Below are 21,643 nucleotides of genomic sequence, written 5' to 3' on the forward strand. Positions count from 1 at the left end.
TGAGCATAAGAGACTTCTTTCAAAAACATTACAAATAGTAATTTGTCCAAACTTATGTACTGTGTAAGTAAAATATACTAAATTTAAAATTAAATGTTGTATAAATAAAAAGGTTAGGAATCATATTTGTTTCAAGTGTGTTTTATTGGGGGTGGGGGGCCTCCAACATGAATTTTGCCTAGGGCCTCCAAATGTCTAGATCCGGCCCTGAACACAGTTGCTCCTTTGTGAATACAGGATTGTGCATCTAAAAACACGTCAAGAAGCAGGCGTGATTTCACAAGGACGGAGATATCGAGGGATATGACTGCGAAAAAATGAAGCTTACGAGGTATGAATGAATAACATCAACATGGTAGATGTCAGTTCTAGATTATAAGTGGAAATGTGCAAATGATCTACAGAGGTTGTCAAAGTACTTCTATTTCTGTATGAGGCAAATACATGATAGCAAACTGCTAGAAGCTAAAACACACCCGGGAGTTTGATGAGTGTCACTTGACAGAGAGCAGCTGCTCCCACTTGAGTGCCCTTAAAATTCATACAGGTCCTTCGCATTGCTTTCAAAAAGCCAACTTTACAAATATTACAGTGAAATTAAAACAGAACAACAATAAAAACAAAATGAAATGATAAAAATAAAAAACTAGAAAGGCAAATCTGCACAATCCTGAGAAAATTCTTTCAACAATATCTTTCATTTATACACAAATGAACATAAAAAATATTGCCTCTTCAGTGTTTTCATGCAAAAAAAAAAAAAAAACTACTCTAGTGCTACATGTCATTTTTGTTCATACAGAATACCTGAAATGTTCAGCCAGAAGCTGTTGTCACAAAGAACATAAATTATTGTGGTCATAAAAAGCTTCACACATAACAAAGATCAACATCTAGCCAGTTTTAAATAAATCAACACTATAGTTACTAACCTGGGCCCAAACTTACTTTGTCGGTTCCTTGTGACGACTCAATCTTTTATTTATTTATTTATTTATTTTCATTATATTAATGTCAGTGGAGTAACTTGGATGTCATCATGGCAAATTTAGTTGTTCTTACTTTGAAAATGAATTTTTAAATATGTTTATGAAATGATCTGGCCTTAATGTTAGCACCACATTTTTACATTTAAAACTAAAAGGATTGTTAGACAGTAGGTCCAAATGTTACAGGAACATTTCAAGCTCACGATCAAGCAATACACAACTACGGTCATTCTAACACTTGCATTGTGAATGCATTTTCTACCAAGGAAATAAATAAAGCCTTGGTTACTTGTGTTCTTGCTAGAGATACATGCTATAAAACTCACACAAAGCTGGTAACTTGGCCCCCACTGACTAAAACACCAGTTCACATCCTCTAAAACACACTTACAGAATCAGTTCAAATCCGTGATAATGTGTAGAAATCAACATGTTCAAACAACCAGTCCGCTTCAGTACATTCAACTGAAGTCTCTGACACAGAAGAGCTAACATGTTGTACCGTGTCCTGTGAAACTATAAGAGTTAGCACTGCAAATGAAGTGTGTGGTGTATTATAAGCAATGTGAGATGTGGAAGACAAAAATGCCCTTGTTATTCAGACTGCAACATTCATATGAAGACCATTATCAACCCTTTGATAATTCCATAAATCTGAAATAGCTAAAAAGATAGTCACATACATAGTTAGCTAAAATAACTCAGGGCTCCACTATAGTTCAGTCCTTATGGTTATCATATGAGCTTCTTCTCCCTCTCAAACACTGTACTCGTACTTTCCCAGTTTCTTGGGTTCACTGCTCGGGATGCACCAGTCATCCGCCTCCATGCTTGTTTGATAATGCCGTAAGGCTGACTTGTTGAACACAGGAAGCCTCTCTATTGATTCAGTGGACAAAGCCTGCAGAGGGTCAAAGAGACAAAATAGACAGTGAATTGAACGTTTTTAACATATTAATGAATTTTAGAAGAATTTCAGCCAATTGCGATCACATTTACTGTTGTTCTACGAATTTGTGTGGGCGAAATCCAGTCATTTTAAATAGGAGTCCACATGATTGGGAGTTTCCTGAAGGATTTCCTGACAGATTTTGTGACTGGTTTTAGTTGGTCGCACGGATTCAACAGACCTCGTTTAATCTCTGACCGCAAAATTTGTGAACGTATCCTAAAAAGTACCTATTATGCCCTTTTTCAAAGTCTTGATTTTGTTGTTGGGTTCTACTAGAATAGATTTTCATGCTTGATTATTCAAAAAACGCATAATGTTTCACATATTCTCCATTGTTGCAGCTCCTCTCTTCCCAGTCTGTCAGTAACGCTCTGTTTAGTTCTTGTCTCAACGAAGACCCTCCTTCTGAAAAGCGCAATGAGCTCTGATTGGTCAGCTGGACCCGTGTGTTGTGATTGGTCAACCGCTTTCAGCGTGTTTCGGAAATATCACAAGTTTCAACACACTACTAACTAACTAAACCAACCCTTTTTTAATTAATTATTTAAATGAGGAATATTGTGACGAGTTTGTTCTCACGACTACAATAGAGGCGTTTCAGGGAGTTCAGAAACAGTGACACTGACATAGAGAATAACTAACTTTGGAGTGGCTTTGTGCTTTGTGACTTTGCAGACATTTTTTATATAGGTATAGTCCACCCAAAAATGAAAATTCTTTCATGAATCCTGTGGAAAATATATATAAATATAAACACAAAAATACATAATCTTTTAAGAATGCTGGTAACCAAACAGTTTCCCATTGACTTCCACTACTCCATAGGAACCAAAACTGTTTGGTTACCAACATTCTTCAAAATATCTTCTTTTGTGTTCTGCAGAAGAAAGAAAGTTATTCAGGTTTGAAACGACATGAGGGTGAGTGAATGATGACAGAATTTTCACCTTTAGCATAGTCACAAATTTTGCGGGCAGTTTTGCGGTCACGGATTATACAAGGTCCTTTAATGCAGCATTGTATGTGTACCTTGAGGTATATGACTGCCGATGTGCCGTATCCCTCCATAGAGTAGAGCTGCAGATCTCCCTGGAAGTACTTGGCATAAAGGCGGGAAATAGGAAGACCGTAGCCAAAACCAGCCTGCAAAAAATACGAGCCATAGTGAGTGTGTGAGAAAAAGAGAAAACATTACAACTGCATTACAATACTAATCTGGTGTAAACAACAGACTGAACTGTTAGTAATTCTGCTACTTTATAAATCTGGATCAAAGTTTTACCATATGGTAACATTGCACAATGAAGACTATCTGCATACAGTATGCTGAAATAGACAAGTGTTACCGCGGCTCTTACCAGGGGAGCATTGCGAGTGTCTTCAGCCACAGGACTCGGTGCAGTTGAATACATGTAACTAAAAAGCCTATCGATTTTCCTCAAAGGAACCCCACCTCCTCTGTCAGACATCTAAAATAACACATGAGTCATTACAAAACATGTTTTGACCCTCACTGCTCTTGCCAGCATGTTGTGAGTTTAAACAGAGATAAAATATTCAACTTTTGATGAACCGTTAATCTGTTAGTCTTAAGCTAGCCAGCGACTTTGTTCGTTGCTTGTCGTTCCTAGTGCTGTCGCTCTATTGTTATTGGTAGACTGCACATCATGGCCATATCTTTAGAAAGTGCAATCAAAAATTATATATTTCCCATAAAATTAATATATCATTCCAATCTGATTAGGAATTAGACTGAAAAGAATTAAAAGTAGCATAGTTGAGCCCTGATAGGGGGAACAGACTTCGACATAAGACCTGGGGCCGGCTGCATAAACTGCTTAGACTAGTCATAAAAGTCAGTCATCCAATTTTTTCTTCAAGATTGGTACTAACTTTTTAGAATAAGGTAAATCAGTTTCATTTGAATCAGGAAAGTAAGACTTGACTAATTTCTAGTCAAATTAGTTCTTAAGACACAGTTAAGATGGTGACATGTGAGCTCCACTGACAGTCTTCGCTCCTATTGGTTGTCCCTCGCAAAATGCACTGCTTATTTGCATAAAGTTAAACTTTTCTGAACTTTGTCGCATGACAGGTCTACATTCTGTCACCAATGGCCACTGTCACTCGTGTCGCCAGCTCTAACGGGATCATGTCGCTGGTGGTGTGAACGGGGCTTGAGTGTTTGTCAAAGAAAGCTCACCTTGATGGTCAGATCTTCTTTTCCAAGAGAAACTCTCACTTTTATTGGTGGGAGATGTAGGCTGGTCTCATGGGTTTCAATAGTTGCTCTCATGGCATTCTGTTATGGAGAAACAACTTTATTATCTTCATATGCATGACGGCCATGTCATTCCAAACCCGATGGACTTTCTTTGTTCCATGGAACACAAAAAGAGATGTTTAGCTGAATGTTCATGCTGCTCTTTTCCATATAGTGATGTTCAGTGTTGGGTGTAATGCATTACTAAGTAATTAAATGCTGTAATTTAGTGACTTTTCCCTAGAAAAAGTAAAGCATTACTCTTAATTTTTCTGTAATTTAATAACAGCTACTTTCTGATGTAATTGCATTAATTACAGTATAGACAATAGAACAATTCTATATAAAACATAGTGGATTTAACATCCATCTAATGTTAAAATGTATGTTTAGAATCTGTAACCTTCTACCTTTAAATACTTTCAGTTAAAAGTATTCAGTTAAAGTTTAATTTATGCAAATTTTACATGACTTATTTGAAAGAATTAAAAGAACCGTTTCATGCCTATCCTTGTATTGTTTAACGGGTTGAGGTTGATATGTGATTTAGAAAGTAATAAGTAATGCAACACTTTTTTAGAGAGAGAGAGAGAGAGAGTAATAATCTAATTATTTATCTAATTACACTGTTGAATATGCAATTAATTACTTCTTTAGAGTAACTTACCCAACACTGGTGATGTTATATAAGCATAATTTTCTGTCAAGCCCAAAAAAAGCACCATAAAAATAGTCCATACAACTCATGTGCCATATTCCAAGTCTTTTGAACCCATACGATAATTTGGATTGGCAATGGACCTAAATTTAAGTCTTAAATCTCATTTGTGCTTGTCGATATTCTTGTTTTGTAACCACCAATATATTTTGTAAAATCTTTCATTTTGTGTTCTGCAGAAGAAAGAAAGATATACAGGTTTGGAACGACATGAGGGTGAGTAAATGATGACAGAATTTTCTGCTCTTGTGTTTATATAAGACTTTAATTGTGTGTGGGCTATAGCTACAATAAAGTGATTCAAGTACCTTGAAGAGCTCAAAGAGCATGTGGTACAGATGAGAAGGCACATAAACTATATGTATAGGGTCATTGGGTCCTTTAACTGCAATAACAACAGATATATTGATTCAGTAACAGTAGTGTAAACCAGAAAGCGAGGCCATAGCATGCTATCCCACATGAACTTAGAATTTTAAGAATGCATTGATGAAATCAACATTGGCATGCTGCCCAAATTAGTCAGCTATGAAGCACATGATAGAGGTTATGCTGGCTAATTTGTTACTATGTGTTGATAAAACAGGTGACCAGCTACAACGGTGGTCACTCAACCTTGTAGGTTCTCTTTGCTTGACAAAATAATACACTGCTATTGACATGACTAAAAGATAAACCGTGAGATGATGCCAACTTTTTGCCAATGTGTAACTAAGTATACAGCGCAAATCATATCATCAAAAATATTTCTCCATAGACACACAGTGATAAGATTATAAAGCGCTATTTCTTTCTACGATTAGGCGATTCAAGAACTTACTCAATGTTTTGCATATTAGCTTACTTTTCTTATCAAATTCAAATACACTACACTATTATTGATATACACTATATTGAATTTAAGCAAATTCAAATACTCTACACTTTTATTTCTTACTATCTTACATTTTGCTGTACATATAAATGTACATTACAGTTGCACTACTTTTTTTCTTCTTGTTAGAAGAAGCAGTCGAACACCAGGAGAGAACATCAGTCTGTGAGTGTTTCCTTTTCCCAGTAGATTTTAGCGCGGCTCTTTGTTGCTAGGAAACTCTATTCTAATAAATAAATAAAAAATTATTAACATTTACTGCGTTAGATTAAACTGAGAAGGGTCATAGCACTTGCATATTGTTGTCCTAGTGTTAGTTTAACTGCTTCTATTGTTCTCATTTCTAAGTCGCTTTGAATAAAAGCGTCTGCTAAATGAATAAATGTATTTGTACTTTTCAAAAGGGCTCGATAAGATTTTTCGCCCATCAAGCCTGCATTTAATTGATCAAAAATGCATTAAAAACAGCATTATCATGATATAAAATGATCTATTTTAGTATATTTTAAAATGTAATTTATTCCTGTGATCAAAGCTGAATTTTCAGCATCATAACTCTCAGTCTTCAGTGTCACATGATCCTTCAGAAATCATTCTAATATGATGATTTGTTGCTCGAGAAACATTTATGATTATTATCAATGTTGAAAACAGTTGTGCTGGTTAATATTTTAGTAGCAACGGCTACATTTTTTCAGGATACTTTGATGAATAGAAAGTTCAAAAGAACAGCATTTATTTGAAATAGAATCTTTTGAAAGATTATAAATGTCTTTAGTGTCACTTAATGCATCCTTGCTAAAAATAAAATTTTAAAAAACTTACTGATCTGTGTATTTTTTTTAGGGCAAAGTTGAATTGAAGGTCATGCTTGATTGATTAGCATTATTGCACACTAAAGAGTCCAGGCATGTTTTATAGCATACAGGACAAGAATGTGGCATTTTACAGAATACCCATAATCCCCACCCAGCACATTCTGTTGGCACCATCCCACAATGTCAAACAACTCAAATCTATAGAATCAGCTGTGTTGTAATTAGCACTGTAGAGACCTTCATTGCAGAGTTCAGCTCAGGACTCATCATACACAGAGCACACAAAGACTGAAAAGTTTGAGAAAGCTCTCACTCACAGTTCACTTGTTTGATTTCCACTTCGGGAGAAGTCAAGTAGTACTGATCACACAGCAACTTGGCACTTTCATAGGCATCTAGAGAGGGAAAGAGCGAGACACAGCTTGAGTCGGCCAGTGTAGGACATACAATGTCAATTTCACTTGCAGTTTAGTAGTAAAAAAAACATGAAACATGGTTAATTACCTTTTACAACCTCCACAGCATCACAATTTGGGTCGATACTGCCTATGTGTTTGGGGTGGGCTGGATTGGTGCTTCCATCGAAGATTAACGCTAAAATTAACACACATTTTAAGTACATTTTCTTTGCAGGGATGCATAATATAAGAATACTACATCGGTTATTTGCTAATATTAATGATTCTTAACTTACTGTATTGTGGAGCTAAACTGGATCTAAACTACCGTGCAAAAGTTTGGGGTCGGAAAGATTGTTTTTAAAAGGAATTAATACTTTTATTCAGCAAGGATGCATTAAATTGATCAAAAGTGACAGTAAAGACATTTATATTGTTAGAAAAAATATTTCCATTTCAAATAAATGCTGTTTCTTTGAACTTTCTGTTCATCAAATAATTCAAAAGAAATGATCATGGTTTCCAAAACACTTTAAGCAGCACAACTGTTTTCAACATTGATAATAAAAAATGTCTTTGTTTTTGTTTGTTTTTGCAGTAAATCATCATATTAGAATGATTTCTGAAGGATCATGTGACACTGAAGACTGGAATAATGATGCTGAAAATTCAGCTTTGATCACAGGAATAAATGGAATAAATTAAATTGTAAAACAATTTAATAATATTACTGTTTTTACTATATCAGTATCAGTATCAGTAAATGAAATGTAGCCATTGTGAGCATAAGAGACTTCTTTAAAAAACATGAAAAAAAATCTTACTGACCCCAAACTTGAATTGTAGTGTACATCTGTCAATATTACATTATAATGTTGCAATGCCTAAATCCACTTTAAGTATTTAAAATGATCGTATTGTTTTAGTTTCAATGTATTTAGACCACATAAATAGTACAGAATTTTAAAATAGATGTCTATTTATCAGTTATGCAGCTACAGTACAATGTACATTACATTATCAGCAGATTTCTCATCTATTGTTTCAGCTAAGACAGAAATATCCATTGTACTGGCCAGGGCTTTAGGAAACATCCCGAACTCTTACTGTGCTGATTCATCAGCATGCGTGTGGAGATCCGGCTCATGTAGAAGCGGTCCAAGAAATACTGGACGTTCTGATTGGTCACAGGATCCACGCCAAAGGCCTCCTTGTACTCCAGCACTCCCTGTGCCATGGTGGGCACCACATTATTATGCCTGTTCCTGACATTGATCAGCGTTTCTGTGAATCTAAGAGACACGCCATCCAGTTAAACGCACTATTAGAGGTCATTAAAGCAGGCTGCAGCCAAGTTAAACATGAGATAAACTTTTGTAAGATTCACTATTATGCCCTTTTACAACAAAAAAAAGTTGTTTTTGGGGTCTACTAAAATAAGTTTTCATGCTTTAATGTAAAAAAAAAAAAAAAAAAAAAAACATTTTTCCCATATTTGACCCACTGTTTAGTTCCTGTCTTTATGAAGCCCCTCCTTCCAAAAAGCGCAATGTGCTCTGATTGGTCGACTGGATCAGTGTCTTGTGATTGGTCAACAACTTTAAGAGTGTTTGGGGAAATGTCACGCCTCCTTACCATAACCGCAACACACTACTAACGCAACTCAGTCAGGCCTCGCCGCCTTTATTTTGCGTATGCATTGGCCAGGAATTATTTAAAAGAGGAATATTGTGACGTATTCATTCCCGGAAGAAAACTCAAGACTACAATGGAGGCGTTTCAGGGAGTTCAGAAACAGTGACACTAGCTGCGTTTCCATTACCCTTCAAATTGCGCAAATTGAAATTGCGAATTGAAAATACGCCCAATGGAAACACGTTAATTTCGCAAAAACTCCCATTTATCGCAAAAAAGTTTTTCCGCTCGCATGAGGTGGTTTTTCAGGCAATTCGAAAAAGAAATATTTCGCAAACCTGCAATGGAAACAGTTTTTGCGCATTTACAGGTCACCTGACGTAGATGACGTGGTATGTTTGGACAGAATACGAGACAGAGTTCTTTATTAAATTCATATAAGACAAAAGAATGACAGAAATACTGGATTCTAAACCTCAAACAAATGCCACAATCAAGACCTCGAAGCAGAAATGAAGGAGAAACACCCAGAAACACCTCATATGTGCCGCTCACAAGTATAATAAGGGTCGTTCCTTACCATTAATGCTTGGAAAACACAAATACATCTCCTCTGATTAATAATAATGGCTAGTGCAGTGGCTGGGATATAGTACATAAACCTACCAACGTCCATTGCCATGGTTTTTGGAATGATTTTACTTATCGCGAGAGGAAAAATGAAGTTTTAGTCGCATAACATCAGTTAATGGAAACGCCGTCATTTCGCAGTAGTTTTTTTTTAACTTTTGCGATTTAGAAAAAAATTGCAAAAGTTTTGCGCAAATCTGTAATGGAAACGCGCCTATTGATATAGACTCACTTTAGAGTGACTGTGTGCTTTGCACACATTTTTCATGCTCAAACAGAAACTTTACACACTAAAGAAAGTTGCAAATGTAAAAAGCATAATAGGTCCTCTTTAATATTGGACTTACTTAGTCAGGATTTTTTTATCCTCAGGGTCTTTCTCCAAAAAGTCAACAAGCTCCATTAGACTCTGCGCATACCTGTCGTTAAGAGTAAACAAACAGTCAGGGTTTATTTTTAGACTCAATTCATTGGGTTATAATAAGAGGCATAAAGTAAGAACTATAATACAATTTTTCCAAATAAATCGACATCGAATCAAATCACATTGAGATCAGAATCACACTGAATTGAGAACTTGTAAATCGGAATCAAATTGAATAGTGAGATCTGTATCAATACCCAGCCCTATTTGAAACACAACCATAATGCACTGCACACATTAAGTAATTCTGTGTGTTCTTTCCTTTGTACAACAAAGCCAATATAGTCATTTGTCTGAGTGGCTGAAGGAAGCTGTATAGCACTGATGGGTATTTACTCTAACCACTGATCGCTTCTTTACGAAACCTGAATGGTGAATAAATAGGTTTGCAAGGATAATTTAAAGGTTAGAGTAAATGGGAGACATGCGGCACTGGGAACAACTGTCATGTGACACAATGGACATACTGTACAGGCTACCATCCACTTGAAAGACAGTGTTGTGTGTCAGTGTGCTGCACTGTCAAAGAGGACTCGTTTACATTTCAGACCTTTAGGAAGGTTACAGTGCACGCTTGTTTGTGTTCAGTGTCTCATGATATTCGACACTGCATAACATTTCCATGAACACATCTGAAAGTTACATTTAGCTCCGGTTTTGATCTCAGCATGAGTCACAGATTCTACAGTCATGAGGACAAGGACTCTGAAGCACATACGACTTTAAAATTCAAGTTATAAAAATATAATATAATATAAATGCATTAAATAATTTGTACGAAAATAAAAAAATGTAAGAAAAGAATAAATTCAAAAATTATAAAAAATCGTATAATAACAATAATAATATTTTATATATAAAAATTCATTTAAATGTATATAAATAAATGTATTTATAATAATAACAAATAATATATAATAATTATAATATATAATAGTCTATTTTTTGTTAAAAATTATTTTTTTACAGGCAGAGAGAAAACTTGAAGTATAATGTAAAGTAAATGTCATAATTTTAGCTTGTTTGTATTTTGCCTGTCCTCTGTCATGTGTAATTTTCTTTTTTTTTTTCTTTTTTTTATGAGGCATAAAGAAAAAACTGTAAATAATAATGAAAAATTAAATAAAAAGTACTAAAATAAAAAAGAATAAATTGAAAAAAATGTATAATAATAAAATAATTTATATAAATAATAATAATAAACAATTTTTTTTAATTTTTTTTTTTTATAATTTCTGAATTACTTTCTGAATGTGATTCGCCTGTCCCCGGTGTCACGTATAATTTTCGTCTTAAAAAATGTAGCCTCTAAAAAAAAATTCAGCAAAGTAAGCAGAAACATAGAGTTTACATAATGCCCATAATTACATAATTTTCAAAGCATTCCAGTTGACTTGTTGAACACAAAGCCTCTGCTAAACCTTGTAAGACAAAGGGCAATAACAGCTCAATTTGAGTTTATAAATCATTCTGTCCTTTCAGAACTTGTTAAACAAGTTCTATTCATAAACTGAAAAACTTTCCATGCCGAACAACATATTTAAATAAAAGTCCTTGTTGTTTTCCTTATTTTCAGAACTGTCAGCAAATGAAATATCTGTTACCCATGATTTGCTATTTAAAATCAAAAATACTTATGGCCAATTGCTTTTAATAGAGAACACCTGAGTGACAGGAAAGTTTACGGGAAAGGGATCAGGACGTGACAAAGGTCAGACTCCGACCCACATCCTCGTGAGAACAACAACTCCTGCTACCAGTACCTGCTGCACTGCATGTATACAGTATCTTTGTTAACTTCAAAATGGCATACACCTATAAAAACTTGTTTCTAATATTCTAATTGATTTATGTTAAGCTAACTATGAAAGATTGTTTCTTGCCTGCCTGTGTCAGCTGACTTCTTTATGGTGTAAATGATGTAAACAACACTAATAACTTTGACCTCAGGTTCAAATTTCTGAAGCATTATATATCTGTGTGCATGTTAGATAAACAGAAATATTGTCTGGAAACAAATTACTATCCAACCGGAACTATCCAAGCTTGATAGAATAGCAGTTAAATACTAAAAACTGCTGACGAAGGTTGGTGACATCCTGCGATTCTGCTAAGAGGTTTAAACATTTACATTTATTCATTTAGCTGACGCTTTTATCCAAAGCGACTTACAATTGCTATATATGTCAGAGGTTGCACGCCTCTGGAGCAACTAGGGGTTAAGTGTCTTGCTCAGGGACACATTGGTGTCTCACAGTGGATTCGAACCCGGGTCTCTCACACCAAAGGCATGTGTCTTATCCATTGCGCCACACCACCCTCCTAAACAATGTGCTGAATCGACACTTCATACCGACACAACTACATGTCCAACAGCAATATACTTTATAGAAACATACCATCACCCCCTAATGGAGTGCAACAGCGCCCGTCCACTTTATCAGCAGCGCTGGTTACAGAAGTATTTTTTCCATTCATTTCTAATTTTAAAAACATCTTTGTTAAAGCATTCGTGAATCATAAGTATTTGAAAATCAGAAATAGTAGTGAGGGAAAGAACTACAATCCCATGAAGCATTGCAAACTGTATAATCGAATTATAAACGATGGAGAAATATTAAACTATGCATTTAAAAATATGGATTTTAGATATATATATATATATATATAGCAAACGAGATATTTTCTCGCATTTTGCTTGTCGTGACTCTCTGATTGGTGCAATTTTCTGTACAGCATCATGAGTAATGTAGTTTTCCAAACATTCCGCTATTAAACATGATTATTTTAAAAAATAAAGTTAAAATAATGCAGACTGACGGCTTCAACAGAAGCCAATACCATCGATTAACAACATTGTAGCTCAAAATAGGGCTATTTGTAAAGGTTTATAAGTTATTGTTAAAAAGATCAATTTATTCAGTCTGGAGCTAACCTATTCTTGATCATCAGGAACAATAAAACAAACAAACTTTAGCCTGTTGATTTAGGGGTTACACTTTATTTTAAGGTGTCGTTGTTACAGTGTAATTATATATTTAAGTGCTGAGTAATAATAATTAACAACATGTACTAACTAAAGGGTTAGTGTAGGATTAGGATTTGGTTGAGGGTTAGTTGCATGTAATTATGCATAATTTACTGTTATTACTATGGTAAGTACATGTAACATATGTAAACAAGGACACTGTAAAATAAAGTGTTACCGATTTAAGTAAACAAAACTTTTTAAACTCAATATGCTGTTATGATATTCCATATAAAAGTCTAGCGCTGTGTCTAAAACCGCGTACTGTCTTACATTTGAACTTACTTTGCAACCATTAAAAAAGTACACTCTATAACATCCACCATGTTGTTATTATCAGGTCACATGCATCAGTTTCACTTCCATTCATAAATCCTCCCCCGCGGCCTCATGGGATAGTAAAGTGTCCATCGAATGCGCACTTCAGAATCTCACCGGAAGTAGTAGGTCATCCAGGGAATTTTCGCCTACTGTTTTTCAGAATACCTTGATTATTTTGCCGTACTGTTTTATGCATACTATATAGTAGGGAAGTATTCGATTTTGGACACAGCGTATTTGGCGTATATTTAGCGTATTTTAAGAAAAAAAATTACTACAATTAATGTCTTGATTAAATGTGCAATTTTATGTGCTCTGCAACTTTAAAGATCCTTTTCTAAAATAATTCACTGTCACTTCTCTTTTTAAGTCATGTGCAGCAGTGCATTATAGGTCATATATGTCAAGGGCAGCAGTGCATTATAGGTCATATATATGTCATATGAGTTGTAAACAGTTAACAGAAAGTCTACAGTAGTTTACATTAGGCTGGGATTCATCACACTGGTCGCATTCGGAGCACATATCCCTGCACGATGTACAGTGATGGATCTCACCAGCTTTGAAGAAGCTTCAGTGAAGGAGTGCCGAGCAGTTTGTCTGGGAGGAAGTCGATCTCCTTCATGATGTTGGCTAACCGGACGGGAAGTTCTTGCCTCAAAAACATAAAGGAGGTCTTTTCACAGGCATTGGCAGATCCTGCGAGCAAGACAGGACTGTGTTAGTAAGAATTTCACTCTTGATATACAGTCCAATATGTTGGCTTGATGCTTAACTAGAAATTAGTTTGAACATAAACAATGTTCGGTTGCTAAGAATCAATTCTAATTCACAGTTATTCAATATACAGTTATTAAAACAACAAAAAAATGTACAATTATTGGGGGAGGAGATATTATTTTTTATATATCTCCCAACAACAAACAAGATTGTTTATGTGCAGTCATCTGCCAAATAATTGGGAAAGGTTGCGTCTCAAAACCTAGTGAGCTGCCTATATAGACAGCCGCAGTCAGGTGAAGTATGCATTTATGATGTATATACAATGCTGTATATGCAAGTAGGCTGTTCAAAAAAGTACTATGGATTTACCATGCTACACTTATGGTAATACTGTGGTATTTGAATATGCAAACCACCATATAATTCCCATAATACCATGTTATAATGCCATACCATTAACTTTTTTGTTAGTGTTTTACTATGAGGATACCATGTGGCAGTTATACTTTTATAGGCTATAGACCATGCATAGTACTGAATGATTTCCCATGTTTATTTACTACGGTTACATTGTGTCCTACTGTCAAAATGTCATGGTACTTTTTGTTAGTGCGCTCACTAGGTTTTCGGACACCACCACAATGAGCAGGACCCATTAGATCCATTTCAAACAGGTAAACAACTCACCAAAGTCAATGAACTGCTTCATAGACAGCGGGGACGGAGAGAACTTGGAAAATCTGTCCACCTGTTTAGGTATGTTCAGCTTTGAGCTGTTCTTCAGCATGATCTGGGCGAACTTCATGTTGATCTTCAAGTGAAATCCGCAGATATTGAAACGTTCTCGCCGAGTTATTGTTGTCCTGGTCTCTCATCAGACGCAGTTCGCAAAGTTTGACATTCTAGCACAGCCTTACTTCATCGTAAAAATGAAGATCTCCGCAGAAATCCGGTGTGATCGGATGGAGAGTCCTCCTGGATGGCTCTAATTTGGTTTAATTTGTCATTGAGTCAAAATAACTGGCCAGCACAAGGTACAAAACAGGGTACAAACATAACAAGAGAGGGAGGGGAAAGGGGAGACTTACTCCACTCAGCATAGATGTAATAGAATAGAATTTAAACCTTCATATCAAGCTATTTCGTTCCATTCTTATCTGGAGCTAGAAAGTAATCATGTGATTATACAGATTATATAAAGAGACGTACTGTATGATTTTTATCATATGCTGTTCCTAGCGCAGGCAACAGAAGTGGGCAACGCAATCTACAAGCTGCAGATCTATATCGCCCTGCTTGTTGACGCATGCGCACAGCGGATGTAGAGTAAAGGTCTTTAGGAGTGTGGCTGAGACACATTTCAGTTGTGTTGTGTACAGTATGTTCCCCATCCTCTATGACTGAGAGGACAAATCACTTACTGTAACCGTAAATTGTTTCCTTAATTACACAATTTAATACAATATAATAAGGGGTTAGTTCACCCCCAAAAAAATATATTCTCTCAGTAATTACTCACCCTCATGTCGTTCCAAACTCGTAAGACTTTCATTAATCTTCGGAACACAAATGAAGATCTTTTTGATGAAATCTTAGAGATTTCTGTCCCTCCATTGACAGCTATGCAACTACCACTTTGACGCTTCTAAAAGTTCATAAAGAGATCGTAAAATTATTTCAATGTCAGTAGTATTTATGTTAATGGAATGAATGTTAATTCCTGTTATTTGAAAAATGTTAATACTTTGTTTTAAATAAATAAAAAAATATCATAAAACTAATCCAAATTAACTGAGTGGTTAAGTCCAAATTTTCTGAAGAGACTCTTAATATTATTAACAGGTTTAATTTAGGCTTTTATTCACGTTTAAACATTGATCAGCGAACACAAACAGAAGCTCAACCGATCTGTTGAATCAAAAAGAAAGAATATAGGCATACTACATTTTTATTATTTCTGTAGTGACCTATTTTTAAAATGTGTGAAATCGCTTTTTGGAATGACCATTTACATGTTAGGCACGTTTAGGCTGTCAGACCATATTGAAGCTTAGCCTAAACAAGCAAACCATCTTTAGGCTGATTTAAGATATTTTTAGCAGGGTACTGAATGAATGACAGAAGGATGAACTACCTTGCTCATTTGGACTATGGCTCCATCTAGTGGTGTTTAACGATCGAAACCAACAGTGTGTTTTCATGTTCAGATTTCATATGGTTGTTGGATGAATGATTTAGCTAAACTGATTTATTTAAACCTTTTTTATTTACACATTTTTGAATTCCTTTCTGATTAAAATAAAATTAAACCACTTTAAAATTAGCCATGCTCATTAGATTATTCTGGTTTTAAAGGGGTTTGGGGCACTTTAAAAAAAAAAACACTGAGCTAAGATGAGCGCCATGGTGAGAGAGACCCAACTAAAACCTGGTACTAATACAAGATAAGACCAGTTAATTATTTTAGGCTGGTTCAAGCTGGGTGTTTGAGTTAGGTTGTGATTAATGGTTTTTGGTTAACGCGGTTCGACAGTCACCGACAGACAGTGGAAAAGCGGCTAATGTTTACATTTGTCCGTCAATGCAATATAACATCCGCTAGATGGCGCTGTTGTCTTGTATTCGTTTATTTCTATATTAACAGTATTTGGAAGGGGGTAAAGCGAGGTGGGATCTGTTAGTTATCTCGAGGTAGCAAGGCGGTGTTTGAGCATCTGCCTCCTCCGATAAAATGTAGGCCATTAGCCTTAAATTTTGCCAACAGCATCGCTGCATGTCTAAATGATCGTACCATACAATCTCAGACATGTTTTAAATCAAGAGTCGTATTGAAGCTGGTGGCAGATTGTGTACATCAGCAGTGATACAGCATATTTACAGTGGACAGCAGCATCCACACTGGAGCAGGTAGGACGTGTCACACACACACACACACACACACACACACACCGGGTGCGTGTTTCTCATGCTCGCATATCTGTGAGGTTTCATACGTGTGTTTTGTTGAAATGGCGCGCTGTGTTTCATGCTTTATGCTGGATGACTTCATAATCGCATATGGATTATGACGTCATTGTGCTTTTGGTACCCAATGTTAGCAATAGCCACACTGACATCATTTGCACATTCAAATGTATCATTATTATAACTGGATTTTCAATAATAGCTTATTCTGTAAGTCTCTGTATTGCGTATTTATTCGTCTATTAAGACAGCAAAATTAGCATTATGATAAATGATATTCAACCTAATGTGGCATCCATTTACAACTGTCTCTGGACCTTCTGAATACTACCTGTCCCCATCATAAATGTGACGTTTGCATGCAAATTTGCATTAAAAAAATATATGTTTAAATTATATCATGTATATCCCCTAATGTATTTCCTTTTTGTTTGTTTTATGCCATTATGTGGTTGTAATTATGCTTTAATAAAGTTATTTTTTTTTCACATTTGATATTGTTTTGTTTTTATTACCACTCCATTTCATCATATTTATGCATTTATCATTTGTTAAAGCTTAGACTTTTATCAATAATTATATTAAGAATTATTATTCATAGCTCCTATGAAGAGTTCAGATGCTAAAGCCTCTAAGTGCCATCTGAAATTTTCTTCTAAAATGATCATTTTGATCAAGCTCGTATATTTAAGTTCAGTAATTTCACTTAAATGACAATTAATAGGTCATTTTCATTGCCATTTAAGTGTAAATACTGAACTTAAATATACAAGCTTGATAAAAATGATCATTCTAGAAGAAAATTTCAGATGGCACTTAGAGGCTTTTGCTTCTGAGGCTTTTGTCATCTGCCACACCCTATAAACAATAGTAGGCCTATTATTTTATTTTATGTTATTTGTGCTGTTACATGATCAAATGAATGCCTCATAAGTACTTAAAATGAGTTTTCTCATGAATTTATTATATTACAAGGATAATCCTGTTGAAAACACAAATGGGCCTTCAAATTGTAACTGTAATTTTCACTGCAGGAGTGAATGCTTAACAATTGCCTTTACTGAACAAAGAGTCTAAATATAGTTCAACTACTGTAGTCTCCATAAGGCCCTGCTTACACTGGGACAAAACTGTGGGTCTGTGGTGTGTAATTATTTTGTAGCAGGACAAAATGGCTGATAAGAGCGACCTAAAAGCCGAACTCGAGCGCAAGAAACAGCGCCTTGCTCAAATCAGAGAGGAAAAAAAGAGAAAGGAGGAAGAAAAAAAGAAGAAAGAGGTGAGATGACATTTTAATGAGACTCATTCAGAATGTGAGAACGTAACATGAATATCTGCCTGCTGTATGTGTGCATTTGCAAACGTGAGCAGTCAGAGACTCAACAGAAAGCGGAAGCTGTTCCCGAGGACTCAGATTTGGACCGCAAGCGCAGGGAGACGGAGGCCCTCCTCCAGAGCATTGGAATCTCACCCGAACCTCCATTAGGTACAGTACACAGACCACTGCACCGCACTGAAATATACATCTCACTCAACAATGCCTGGCATCAGAACGTTGCCTTTTTACCTTTGCCAAGATCAGGCTGTGTTATATTCTGGGTTCGCTTCATGGTTTTGAACGGGACTACATCCAAATCCCTTATTCTGTGGGCTTTCCACAGTCTTTTTGCCTCTTGGATTTTGCTCTTTTTACCACACTGCATTCTACCCTACTCTAGGCTTTAACAAAGACACTTCCTAATGCAAATGAGGAAACTAAGACCCAAATTAAACTCACCCCATGTTGGTTTTGTGAGCCTTTCTCTGCTACTATCGCCATCTAGCGCAGAGCCTTGTACATTACAAACATGGGCTCCATACTCGCATTGCCTTTTTAAATGAAATCTAATTGTGCATTGACTGTAGTTCAGTAGCCTATACATTTTCCAACTTTGTTTACATTTTTTTGTAAAGGAATATTTAATAACATTTTTGTCTCTATACAGTGCCGACACCAATGTCTCCATCAAAGTCTATGAGCACACCCAGCGAGACGGGCAGCCAGGACTCTGTGGATGGAGCGGCAGCTGGCAGGTATTTCACCAACATAAATATATAAAGACCATTTATCTAGACATAAACATTTTTACAGTATTTGAGAAACAAACTAAATTTCTCCTGTAACAATTTCTTTTTTAGTAACCATTTGTTTTTAATATTATTTAATATTAATATTATTTTTAATTATTTATATACACTACTGTTCAAAAGTTTGGGTTTGGTAAATTTTGTTATTGTTTTTGAAAGAAGTCACCAAGTGACCAAATGCTCACCAAGGCTGCTTTTATTTAATAAAAAATACAGTAAAAACACTATTATTGTGAAATAGTATTACAAAAATAACCGTTTTTTTTTTGTTTGTTTTTTTCAAATATAATTTATTCCTGTATGGCATAATTTTCAGCATCGTTACTCCAGTCTTCAGTGTCTCATGAAATCTTTAGAAATCATTCTATTATGCTGATTTGCTGCTCAAGAAATATTTATTATTACTAATCTATCTAAGTTGATTAATATTTTTTCAGGATTCTTTGATGGATATAAAGTTCAAAGGAACAGCTTTTATTAGAAATTGTACATTTATGTAACAATGTAAAAGTCTTTACTGTCATTTAAAAAAAATCTATTTAATGTGTCCTTGCTGAAATTTTTTTTTTTTTAAATTCTGACCCCAAAATTTTGAGCGAGTGTAAATTTAAAAACTATATTTATACACACAGTACATAGTATAATTTGTATATATATATATATATATATATATATGAAGAGTTCAGATGCTAAAGCCTCTAAGTGCCATCTGAAATTTTCTTCTAGAATGATCATTTTTATCAAGCTTGTATATTTAAGTTCAATAATTTCACTTAAATGGCAATGCAAATGACCTAATAATTGTCATTTAAGTGAAATTACTGAACTTAAATATACAAGCTTTATAAAAATTATCATTCTAGAAGAAAATTTCTGATGGCACTTAGAGGCACATATATATATATATACACACACACACACAGTATATAGTATAATTTGTATTCTGTATAATTGTTTATATATTCTATAATAATAATATTAGATTAGAAGACTTTGAGCGTTTTAATGTTAATAGCTTGTGTTGACGTAGTTATGATGTAACACGAGTGTGACTGATAGTCATGTTTCTCTGTCTCTTTATATGGGATCAACAGATATAGGTAAGAATCACTGTCTGTGGTTCCTGTAGTGTGTTTCTTAGTGCTCATTTCTGATTTTCCACTTCACCTGTCAGGCTGTCTCAAGGACAAGGTATAAAACCTAATATCATTGGTACTGAATGAAGAGTTTATAAGACTGCATGATCAATTTAATGGGCATCTAGAAATGATAATCAACCAGAGAACTGCCTGTAAGAGAAATATTTGTAAGATAAGATGATAGATGTTGACCATAAAACATAAAAAATAACAGCTAAGAGTGTATCAGTGTCGGTAGCAGTGAGGGTTGTTAACAGGCTCATTTTCTTCCTCTGAAATCTAGACAGATAGCTGCAGTCATGTGGAAAGGGAAAGGTTGATTGATTCTGGCCTGTAATTAAGCCTGCGTAATGCAGACGTGCAGCACATGACACATGATGTGTGCGCTTGTCCCTGTCATCGCTCACTGCAGGGGGCTCGGCTAACAGTCTCTGGACTGAAGTTACAAGACTTCATTTTCAGATATAGAGGACCATTGCCTAGTGATAGCATGATAGTCACATAGGTTTTTGTGAGTTGTTTTTGCTTGGTTAGGACTTTGTGTTGTAATGGTGTCCCGCTCTAGGTCATATCACTCAAAGAACTAACTATTACGATAAGTATGTGACCCTGGATCACAAAACCAGCTACAAGTAGCACAGGTATATTTGTGGCAATAGCCAACAATTCATTGTATGGGTCAAAATTAGCCAAAAATCATTAAGATATTAAGTAAAGATCATGTTCCATGAAGATATATTTTAAATTTCCTACTGTAAATATATAAAACATTTATTTTTGTGAGTGAATGCAGCACAATCACGAACATAAATGGACAACTTTAAAGGCGATTTTTCTCAATGTTTCGATTTTTTTTGCACCCTCAGATTCCAGATTTTCAAATTTGTATCTCGGCCAAAATTTGTCCTATCCTAATCAATGGAAAGCTTATTTATTCAGCTTTCATGTGATGTTTAAATCTCAATTTAAAATAATTGACCCCATGTGACTGGTTTTGTGGTCCAGGGTCACATATTAGCTTCCACCCCAGCGGACTATATTTTGTTGTGTTTATTCGAAGCACGCGCATTTTATTCCTCTGACGCTTTTAATGCTCGAGAATGGATTCTGATTGGCTGTCCGCTAGAGCTGCACGATTAATCGTTAAAAGACCGCGATCTCATTCAAACACCCACGCGATCTTATTCCTAAATAACAACGTTTCGTCTATATCTAATAATAACCTTTGACAGGCACGATCACAGCAAACACTGAAATCTGCTTCGGCGCCACTGCTGATCCAGAGAGAGCCGAAGTCGTAGAAACAGCTTCACACACAGTCTTTTAAACCACACAGTATCAGTAGGCTGTCACAGACACAGTACTGGGACTAAAGTTTATAGTTCGGATATAAACACTACGGTAGCGTTTAAATAGAGTAAATCACATTTTGAAAGTAACTTGACGCTTCAAATAAAGATTGTATCAATTGCATCGTTACACCAGTAGGTGGCGACAAGTGACTTGTATATGTATGTTGCATATGGCTGAATTCATACTAGGCTACTCTCTTGCTACATTTACCACAATTTTCTATGACAGAAGAAGGCAAGGTTAATTAAAAACACCTGCTAACGCTGACCAGTGGCCGTTTAAAAAAA

At 35.4% G+C, this 21,643-nt stretch overlaps 2 protein-coding genes across 2 annotated transcripts in view; one reads left to right on the forward strand and one right to left on the reverse strand.

Moving 5' to 3' along the window:
* Window positions 1-125: 125 nt before the first annotated feature.
* On the reverse strand, window positions 126-17,218 carry pdk4 (pyruvate dehydrogenase kinase, isozyme 4). Its single transcript, XM_081376604.1, has 11 exons — window positions 14,461-17,218; window positions 13,608-13,749; window positions 9,625-9,696; window positions 8,120-8,304; window positions 7,119-7,208; window positions 6,932-7,009; window positions 5,231-5,307; window positions 4,145-4,243; window positions 3,300-3,410; window positions 2,971-3,084; window positions 126-1,890 (listed from the first exon to the last, which is right to left on the reverse strand). Exons 1-11 carry the CDS (start codon window positions 14,576-14,578, stop codon window positions 1,747-1,749), a joined length of 1,230 nt encoding a protein of 409 aa, XP_081232730.1. The 5' UTR covers window positions 14,579-17,218; the 3' UTR covers window positions 126-1,746.
* dync1i1a (dynein cytoplasmic 1 intermediate chain 1a) overlaps window positions 17,218-21,643 on the forward strand; it is a gene marked incomplete at its 3' end in the record, with an annotated part of 71,443 nt that continues 67,017 nt past the window's right edge. Inside the window, exons 1-3 of the mRNA XM_081376599.1 lie at window positions 17,218-18,016; window positions 18,109-18,223; window positions 18,723-18,810. Coding sequence (XP_081232725.1) covers window positions 17,909-18,016; window positions 18,109-18,223; window positions 18,723-18,810 — 311 coding nt within the window. The 5' untranslated portion in view covers window positions 17,218-17,908. The remainder of the gene's footprint in view (window positions 18,017-18,108; window positions 18,224-18,722; window positions 18,811-21,643) is intronic.

This window comes from Scardinius erythrophthalmus (assembly GCF_964197995.2).
Source record: "Scardinius erythrophthalmus genome assembly, chromosome: 10".
NCBI classification, from domain to species: Eukaryota; Metazoa; Chordata; class Actinopteri; order Cypriniformes; family Leuciscidae; genus Scardinius; species Scardinius erythrophthalmus.